At 34.1% G+C, this 10,501-nt stretch overlaps 1 protein-coding gene across 1 annotated transcript in view; it reads left to right on the top strand.

Moving 5' to 3' along the window:
* Positions 1-10,501, top strand: part of cftr (CF transmembrane conductance regulator) — a 32,693-nt gene that overhangs the window by 1,833 nt on the left and 20,359 nt on the right. Inside the window, exons 3-11 of the mRNA XM_016450385.1 lie at positions 23-134; positions 528-743; positions 887-976; positions 2,674-2,837; positions 3,308-3,433; positions 7,450-7,696; positions 8,073-8,165; positions 8,601-8,777; positions 9,245-9,436. Coding sequence (XP_016305871.1) covers positions 23-134; positions 528-743; positions 887-976; positions 2,674-2,837; positions 3,308-3,433; positions 7,450-7,696; positions 8,073-8,165; positions 8,601-8,777; positions 9,245-9,436 — 1,417 coding nt within the window. The remainder of the gene's footprint in view (positions 1-22; positions 135-527; positions 744-886; positions 977-2,673; positions 2,838-3,307; positions 3,434-7,449; positions 7,697-8,072; positions 8,166-8,600; positions 8,778-9,244; positions 9,437-10,501) is intronic.

Here is a 10,501-nt window from a genome sequence, read left to right as displayed (position 1 = left end):
TTTTCTCTCTTGCCCTAAACAGAGAATGGGACAGAGAAGTTGCATCTGGAAGGAAAAAGCCCAGTCTACTACGAGCACTGGCACGATGCTTCATACGGCCTTTTCTGTTATTTGGCTTCCTCCTATATATAGGCGTAAGTGTCCAGATAGTTTCTGTGTAGTTTCTTTTTGCTCTTCAATTGGAGTGTTGATCTCTAAATACAACATCTTGGTACAAGAGAGTCCAAACGCATGAAGTGTATATTTGCTCATTTGTTGGCGCATGGGTGGATATCGTTGGCTCATTGGTATGAAGTTGTGTGATTCCTAGCTGTGTACTGCAGGTAACAGCGCAGTGTAACTTTCCCAGTGAAGAACTTACAGCATCTGACCTCTTGCTAGATTTTCGTCCACTTCTCACTTGATTCATTTTTTGTTATTGTATGTACATACTTTGGACATCAATTTATATTGAGCTTTTTCTGTAATTGTAATTCTAAGTTTGTAAATTTGAAAATGAAGATGCCACTTCTGTTACTGTTTTTCAGGAGGCTACAAAAACAGTGCAGCCACAGCTTTTAGGGCGGATAATTGCATCATTTGACCCGGTCCACGAACCGGAGCGAGCCAATGGTTACTTTCTTGCCTTTGGTCTTGGCTTGCTATTCACTGTCCGCTTTCTCCTGCTCCAGCCTGCTATGTTTGGGCTGCACCGCCTGGGCATGCAGATCAGGATCGCACTGTTTAGCATAATATTTAAAAAGGTTTGTGTCTAGTTTTATGACACCAATATCATTCCTCAAAATTTGGGCCATCTATACATTTATATAAAATATATAATAAAATGACAGTATATTAAAATAACAGTATATTAAGTGTATGAATTTCTCCTAATCTTGACCCTTAGACCTTGAAACTTTCTAGCCGAGTTTTGGACAAGATCAGCACAGGTCAACTGGTCAGTCTGATGTCAGCCAACCTGGGCAAGTTTGATCAGGCAAGTATGAGAAGAGCAAATTATGTATGTTTGCTGGATGGTAGGTCACCTGTGATACTCTGTTTTTTTGTCTTTAACCCTAAAACACAACAGAATGCAACGTATTAAAAAAAACACCTGTGAAAAATTCTAGTACATTGAGCCCTAATTTTACAGACTTTTTTTGAGAATGCATACATACTACCATTCAAAAATTTTGGTTGGTAAGATTTTTTAATGAAAGAACTCTTTTAAATGTTCACCAAGGTTGCATTTATTTGATTTATTCAATGATACAGTAAGAACAGTAATATTATTACAATTTAAAATAACTGTTTTCTATTTGAAAATATTTAAAAATGCAATTTATTCCTTTGATGGCAAAGCTGATTTCTCCGCAGCCATTACTCCAGTCTCACATGAATCAGGGTGACATGATTCTTTAGAAATCCTTTTAATATGCTGATTTGAGGTTCAAGAAACATTTCTCATTATTATCAATGTTAAAAAACGTTTTGTGCTGATTAATATTTTTGTGGAAACCGTGATACATTTTTTCAGGATTCTGTGATGAATAGAAAGTTCAAAAGAACAGTATTTGATTGAAATAGAAATCTTTTGTAGGAATGTAAACGTCTCTACTGTATGGAAGCCCGTTTCCGCCACTGAATAAAAAATAAAAACGGTAATTGCGCCATTTTATCTCATAATTCTGATTTTTTTTTTCTCATAATTGCGTGATATAAACTCGCAATTGCGAGGCATAAAGTCGCAATTCTGAGAAATAAAGTAAGAACTGTGAGTTATAAAGTCAGAATTGTGAGATGATAAACTCACAATTCTGAGAACATATCAGTCTCCCCCCCCCTCAAAATTGGACTTTAACTCGCAATTCTGATTTTATAACTTGCAATTGCATGTTATAAAGTCAGAATTGCGAGATATAAACTCGCGATTGCGAGAAAAAAAGTCAGAATTGCGCGTTTTTATCTCGCAATTGTGACTTTATATCTCACAATTCTGACTTTATAAGTCGCAATTGTGAGTTTATATCATGCAATTCTGAGAAAAAAAGTCAGAATTGTGAGTTTTTATCTCGCAATTCTGACTTTATATCTCGCAATTCTGACTTTATAACTCGCAATTGCGAGTTTATATCACAATTCTGAGAAAAAAGTCAGAATTATGAGATAAAAAGTCGCAATAACCTTTTTTTTTTTTTTTTTATTCAGTGGTGGAAACGGGCTTCCATACTACTGTTTATTTCTTTCAAAAAATAAATCAGACTCACACCAAACTTTTGAATAGTAGTATGTATATGGCCAATTTGTAAAGAGGCTGACCATTAGAGATGAATATACTGCTGCTAACGTGTTGGCTGAGCATTAAATTTAACATAATGCTTCAGTGGGGAGCGTAGCTAAACTCTGGAACGTCCTAAGAAGGTAGAGCCAATGTGCTGAATATTGATACACTCTGTAAGTGGTCTGAAGCAATTAGCACCTTTGTTCAATGTGGGTTCTTCGAGTGTCCTTTCCTTGGAATGTGTGAGATAGTTTTGTTATGTTTTGTACCACTGCAAATGTGCAGAAGCTCCTAGGTGTCAGCCTTTGACGTAAATAAATGTAAAAATAAATAAATAAAGCTTTAATTTTTTATTAATTACTAAAATTTAATACAATACATGTTGCATTTCTTCTTTTTTTTTTTTGGTATAGAGCCTGGGTATGGCCCATTTTGTATGGATATCACCATTGCAATGCATCCTGTGTACAGGGCTTATCTGGGAACTCATTGATGTCAATAGCTTCTGTGCACTTGCCACTATCTCTTTGCTGGGTGTCTTGCAGGCCTTTCTCTCACATAAAATGGGTCCTTACAAGTAAGTCTTAACATTTTCTGTTAGCCTACATCCTAACACCAAAAAGTGAATCTTGCCCAAAGATATTCCCATTGTCAGACTCAAACTGGCACAGCTTTGTTTTAGAGATATCCCTCAAACTATGCTCCCACAGAAACACACATTCCAGCTGTGATTCATGCTGGTTAAAGGTTTTGAAGAGTTTGGACAGGTAGTTCACTTCTGTTCCTGTAATCAGGAGGCTGGTTAGCCTTGTGCCTTTGAGAAATGTAAACAATGTTGAGACAGATTGCCACACACAAAAACTCACAATCAAGTTTAAATCAGTATGTATATTGTCTGTATTCAGTGCCTTCACTCATGAGACGTCATCGTAGATATTAGTCAGATGTATTAAACACCCACATTGAAGTTTATTATGTACAGGATGTGAAGTTCTGTAAGAACAGACACATCATTCCAATTTTATGTTTTTTTCTGATTTTCTTTAGAGCACAAAAGGTGCTACTGACTAACAAACGGTTGGCTCTGACCTCAGAGATCATGGAGAACCTGCATTCGGTGAAGGCCTATGGCTGGGAGGAGATAATGGAGACCCTCATCAAGAACATCAGGCAGTAAGACCCAAACAGTTTTGTAGGATGTTCACTTGTTAATAAAAACTCTGTTTTTTGCTTTTACACAGTGAATAGCCAGGCCTTTGACAATCAAGAAGAGATCATTTGATAAACTTTTTTTTTTAAACATGACATTTAGGGACATATTTATCTTCATTTGGAAAAATACAAATAAATGAAAATAGAGGAAAGTAAATGTATATTGATACCCCTAATGGGAGCAGCTGAAGAAAAATATATATTGATGTTTAGATATATAAAGTTGGTACACTACCTTTTAAAGCTTTGGAGCTGGTAAGTAAATCTTTTTTAAGAATCTCTTATGCTCACCAAGGCTGCAATAATTTGATCAAAAACACGGTATAAACAGTAATATTGTGAAATATTATTATCATTTAAAATAGCAGTTTTCACAACTCCTTGTTCAAGCTCTTGTTCTGTCCAGGCTGGACTATTGCAATGATCTCTTGGCAGGTCTTCCAGCCAGTTCTATCAAACCTTTACAGTTAATCCAGAACATGGCAGCAAGATTCATTTTTAATGAGCCGAAAAGAATGCACGTAATCACTTTTACAGACTTTTAAATTAAATGTTCCCTCCTGGTGGAATGACTTGCCCAACTCAATCTGAGCAGCTGAGTCCTTAGCCATCTTCAAAAATCTGCTAAAAACACATCTCTTCCATCTTTATTTGACCCTCTAAACTCTAGCAGTCTCTATTCTAATTTTATTATTTAAAAAAAAGACTTGCACTTTTAGACTTGCACTCTATTCATTTACTAACTGATTGTTTTCTTAAAAAAAAAACTAACACTAGCTTCTCTATTCTTTTTGTATTCTATATATTTGTTTTCTTGTTATTTATTATACAATTAACAAAAGCAAAAAAAGGCCTCTAACACTAGCTTTCTCTATTCTTTTTCTGTTCTGTCTGTTTTCTTTTTATTTATTATATAATTTAAAAAAAACTTGCTTATGTGTACTACGTTACGCTAACTGAGACTTGTTATAGTACTTGCGTATCATTGCTCTTTTGTTGATTTTGATAGCTTCCATTGTCCTCATTTGTAAGTCACGTTGGATAAAAGCATCTGCTAAATGATTAAATGTAAATGTAATAGTGCATTGCAAGTGGTGGTATTTAGAATACAAAAGCAAACAAAAATGTCCTTACAATCAAATATTATTTGAAATGGTCAAAATAATCATATACATGCTCATATATATGAAATTATATATAAAATGATTGATTGACATAGTATACATTTTTAAATGGAACATATTTAAAAAGATTGATTTTAGTTTTTAGTCTATTTTTTATTTAGACAAAATAATAAATAGTATATATTTTAAATTATTTATTTTAGTTTTTATTTTAGACAAAATTGTATGCATTTTTAAATAGCATTTATTTAAAACGATTGAATTTATTTATCTATTTATTTATTTATTTAGAGAAAAGTGTATTTTAATTGTATTGCTTTAAATACATTTAGTACTATAGAATTTCCTTTCTGGCAATTATTATGCATTTCAAGTTTATTTACTAAAATTATTTAGAATGCAAAAGTTAACAAAAAGTTCCTCATAATCAAATATTGAAATGTTTTAAGTATAAAAAGCTGTCTGTATAGAGCAGCTCTCTTGATCTTTGTGTCACGGAACGAGGTTGTAGTGATCGCACGAAGAACGAGTAGGAGTAAAGGAGTCTTTAATTATAACTTAAACACAAAGAACAGTAGAACTGAATAGCATCAACACACATCTTCCATTTCTGAACATTAATCCAGGACGACAAACAGACATAAACTGAAGGTTTATAAAGACAGGGAAACAAAGGAGCAAACGAGATGATTAATCAACACAGGTTAACAGAATGAACGATGATTAACTAATAATGGGAACCGGAACTGAACCAAATAAGGGTAGACAGGAACTAAACAGAATCTATTCATTTACTATCTTATTGTTTTCTTAAAAAAAAAACTAACACTAGCTTCTCTATTCTTTTTGTATTCTATATATTTGTTTTCTTGTTATTTATTATACAATTAACAAAAGCAAAAAAAGGCCTCTAACACTAGCTTTCTCTATTCTTTTTCTGTTCTGTCTGTTTTCTTTTTATTTATTATATAATTTAAAAAAAACTTGCTTATGTGTACTACGTTACGCTAACTGAGACTTGTTATAGTACTTGCGTATCATTGCTCTTTTGTTGATTTTGATAGCTTCCATTGTCCTCATTTGTAAGTCACGTTGGATAAAAGCGTCTGCTAAATGACTACATGTACATGTAATACACTTGAAATTTTAATTTATTCCTGTAATGGCAAAGCTAAATTGTCAGCAGCCATTACTCCATTTTTCAGTATCACATGATATACAGATGCTCAAGAAACCTTTCTTATTATTATCAGTGTTAGAAAGTTTAAAAGACAGGATTTATTTGAACAATCTTTTTTTTTTTTTTTAAAGGTAGAAGCTTTTTTCACAGAATTCCTCAAAAAACAAAGTGGACTATAAAGGTTTGCTTATTGTAATCTATTTAAATTGTTACTGCCTTAAACACATATCTGAAAATATTTCAGATTTAAAGCCACAGACCTGGAAAACTATGGCAAATTTAGTCAACCCAGAACTTTGTACAAACAAAATTGTTCCCAGGCTAATTGATAAAACCAATGAGTTTGCCAACTTGAGAAGTGCTTTTCTTTTCTTTTTTTTGTGTGTGTGTGTGTGTGTGCAATATGCGACAGACAGGGTGGATCATAGGTGTGCCGTCTCAAACAGAGAACATTAAATGAGTGATTTAATTAAAGTTAATATTAACAGTTACAGTTGATATTTCAGTTAATTAAATTTCTCTCCTAGTGCTTTAATTCCTACTTCTAGATGAAGTGAAGTTCTTTCATAAGAGATTTTGGATCTGAATAGCTGGTCTGGATCAGAGAAACCTGAAGCCACAGTCTCCCACTGTTTCTCTGTAGTATTACATTTATGGCAGCACACGGTATGCCTTTGTGTTTTTGTTATCAGCTCAGTCTCGGAGAATCAATGTGTCGTTGTTTTTTTAGCTATTTGATATCTCATGACACAGTCTCCAAATATCCTACCCATCTGGCATTCTTCTTCAAGGCAAGGCAAGGCAAGGCAAAGCAAGTTTATTTATATTATTTAATATAGTTATTAATATTGTTTGTTTATTTATTTATATTATTTCACACACAATGGTAATTTAAAGTGATTTACTTAAAAAGGATTCAAAATAATTATAAAATAATCACACCATATGCAAATGGAATACAAATTATGATAAAAAGCAAAGTGGTGTAAAGACCTGAGGGCTGGTGTGATTTGCTCAGATTTTCTGGTTCTGGTCAGAATCCTGGCAGCAATGTTCTGTATGAGCTGCAGCTTTCTGGGAAGTCTGGTGAGGAGTCCATTACAATAATCCACCCTGCTAGTGATAAGAGCATGAACAAGTTTCTCCAAGTCTTGACTGGAAACAAAACATCTAATCCTTGCAATATTTTTAAAGATGGTAATATGTTGATTTAGTTATTGCATCTTTTATTATTTATTTTTATTTTGATTTAGTCATTTAGCAGACGCTTTTATCCAAAGCGACTTACAAATGAGGACATGACTACTGAAACTTAAAGTCTGACTCCAGAATAACACCAAGATTCTTGACTTGATTTTTTGTTTTTTGACCCCTAGAGTCGAGGTTTGCATTCATCTTGAGAACTTCATCTTTGTTTCAAAATATAATGACTTCAGTTTTCTCTTTGTTTAATTGAAGAAAATTGTGGTGCATCCAACTGTTAATTTCATCAATGTATTGGCAGAGGGTGAATCTGGATGTCATCTGCATGGCTTTGATAGGCAATTTGGTTCTTTCTCATTATTTGGCTCAGTGGGAGTGTAAACAGGTTGAACAAAAGTGGTGCAAACATTGAACCTTTAGGGATTTGAGGGACATGTTTGTAATTCTTTCTTCCTCTAAACTGTGTGTAGGGATGAGGTGAAGTTGACCAGGAAGATTGGCTCCTTGCGCTACTTCTACAGCTCTGCATATTTTTTCTCAGCCATCTTTGTGATTGTGGCCGCAATCGTGCCTCATGCCCTCAGCCGTGGTATCAACCTCCGTCGCATATTCACCACTCTTTCCTACTGTATGGTGCTGCGCATGACTGTCACTCGACAACTGCCCGGCTCCATCCAGATGTGGTACGACACCATGCGGCTTATTTGGAAGATTGAAGTGAGTCCACTTTTGTGGTTGTCACTTGTAGTGGAGCTTATGCATATACAGTACACACTATATGCAAAAAGTTATGTTTTTGTTTACATTAAGAGGAAAATACTCAGTGAGAGTATTAAGGAGTATTAATGATAATGCTAAATAATATCTGGTATAATATGAGTTAAAATTAAAACATTTCTGGATTGGTATTGATAAAGGGGAAACACTCCTCTTTACTAGGCTACTGTGTTTCTTAAGAACACCCTGCTGGGCATCAGCATTTTATTGTGTAATGCTGTAAACTGTGCTGAACTTTGAGAGAATGTTGTTGTTACTGTGGTCTTCTCTGTAGTCAAAGCTCTACCTAAAACTTCAACTTACCTATTTCCTCAAGGAATTTCTTAGCAAGGAGGAATACAAGTTAATGGAATATGATCTCAGCATCACAGAGCTGGAACTTAAAGATGTGACTGCTTCTTGGGATGAGGTATAGTTATGCATTCATAGTCTTTTGGATTAAGAACATGTTTCCTGGATTTCAATTCTGTCTCATTATTGTAAGCAGGTTTAGAGAACTAATTGCTATGCTCTCTATTGACTGTTTCTCAGTCTATTTGAATATGAATTGCATGTTCAGTTCAGTAGCTACACAGCTAATGACCCATGAAGCCTAACTGAGGTCAACGATTAACCCTGAGTAAGTCAGGTCCTCCTTCTATTTCTGTAAATGTCCCATCATCCCTTCCCTATGGGAACATGTACAGTTTTGTGTCAGTGAGACGGTCATGTACTTAAACTACATTAGGCGATATTGTCAATTTTATTTATTTTCAGCATTTAAAGAAAACAAGAAGAGGGATCAACATTTTTTGAATGCATTCAGTGTGCATGTTTAGTACAGTGTAAATCTGTGTTTCTTCAGGGTCCTGGTGAACTTTTGGAAAGGATAAAACAGGAGAACAAAGCTAATGGCCATCACAATGGAGATGCAGGCCTCTTCTTTACTAACCTATATGTGACTCCCGTACTGAAGGACATCAGTTTGAACCTGAAGAAAGGAGAGATGTTGGCTGTTACTGGTTCTATGGGATCTGGGAAGGTAGGAGTGCTTCCCGTTATTTTCAAACCTTTCGTAAATATACATCATTGCAAGTAGTAGTAGTACTGAAATGTAAAATAATATATTTATTATTTATATGTATAAAAATTATATAAATATAAATACATATTATATATGACTTCTAATTATTAATACAATTATTTATTTAATTAATTTTATTTCAGGATTAAAGAAAAAAATAAACAAACACATTTTTCTTCTTCCTTTAAGTCAAAAATTACTGTAGGAAGAGAGACTAAACAATTTAAACAAATAATTCACAATTATAACAATTATAGTGAATAAATGAAAGGCCAAATACACTACAGTGTGAAGCCTTTAATAAGCTGAAAAATAAGCTAAAATATAAAAGGTTGAGTAAAGTTAGCTGTTTAAGAGAAAGCAAACATTTGCTAAAAGGAAACTGTAAGGTTGTCATTGTTCAGACATAATGTCTGTATTTATAGAGCTCATTGTTGATGAGCATCCTCGGGGAGCTGGTTCCCTCCTCTGGGAAGATCCGACACAGCGGTCGAATCTCCTACTCCTCCCAAACAGCCTGGATCATGCCTGGCACCATCCGAGACAACATCCTTTTTGGTCTGACCTATGATGAGTATCGTTACAAGAGTGTGGTCAAAGCATGCCAGCTTGACGAGGTACTGACAAATTAATGCTCTTCAGTCCACTCTTTGTCTCTCTCATTTACTTACTTTTACTCCCATCTCCAATTTCTCTCCCCTTTTCTCAATTGTACTTCAGCCCCTCACTCTACAGTATATTGCTTGACCTCACTAATCTCTTTTCTCAAACTAACTAGTCCTCCTCTTTGCCTTCTCTCATGTTTTTGGCTCCTGGTTTGCTTCTGTTTCTGTCTTCCTTCTCTCTCTCCCCCCCCCGCCCCCTTTTCTGTTTCTCTCTCTCTTTCTACATGGAATGCTCACCTGGCAATTGAACTGAGAACCTTTGTTAGATGTAGAACTGTGTCATATTACTCTGCTTATGGTTTTCTCCCCTCACCCTCAATCTCTTGATACCAAATCAGCCAATCATGTGCAGCTATCAGCAGCCGAAGTATTGAGTCACAGGCCCCTTGTTTAATTGAGTCTTACATGAAAGGACGGTCAGCAGATCTGCTGAGAACACATTCATATCCAGGCATTAGGCTGATGTGTGAGATTTATCTGTGCTGCGCATTTGTCTAGTGAAAATCATATTGCGAGGCTTTGCAGACACTGCAAAAACTTAAATCATATTCACAACGATAAAGATTCCACATCTTCACAGAATATGTAGTGAATAATTTTTTTAATTATATTTTTCACCACATTTGCAAACATATATTTTTTTTCTTTCTTGCTTTAAGCATAACTAGTTTAGGCTGGAAACAAGAAAAAATTTGCTAATTAGGCAAGAAAAAGAAATCTTATTCAAATTATGTATTTTCTCAAAATAAGTCACACAAAATATATATTTTAATGTGTTTTTACAGATTTTTTAAAATGATGTTTTTACTGTGTAAAAAGTATATATTTTTCATAAGGAAAAGCACATTTTATATATTACTGTAATATAAAATAATAGCTATATATATTTGATTAATATATTAAAAAAAAATTTTTAATACTGATTTCTTTATAAAAATGTTTTTTTTGCTGTGTAAAAAGTATATTCTTTATATAGGTAAAAGCACATTTTATATATTACTGTAATATAATATAATA

Source organism: Sinocyclocheilus anshuiensis, unplaced genomic scaffold, assembly GCF_001515605.1.
Source record: "Sinocyclocheilus anshuiensis isolate Anshui unplaced genomic scaffold, SAMN03320099.WGS_v1.1 scaffold3136, whole genome shotgun sequence".
NCBI lineage: Eukaryota > Metazoa > Chordata > Actinopteri > Cypriniformes > Cyprinidae > Sinocyclocheilus > Sinocyclocheilus anshuiensis.
The sequence above is the reverse complement of the archived record's forward strand: the minus strand, read 5'-3'. Positions and strand labels throughout refer to the sequence as shown.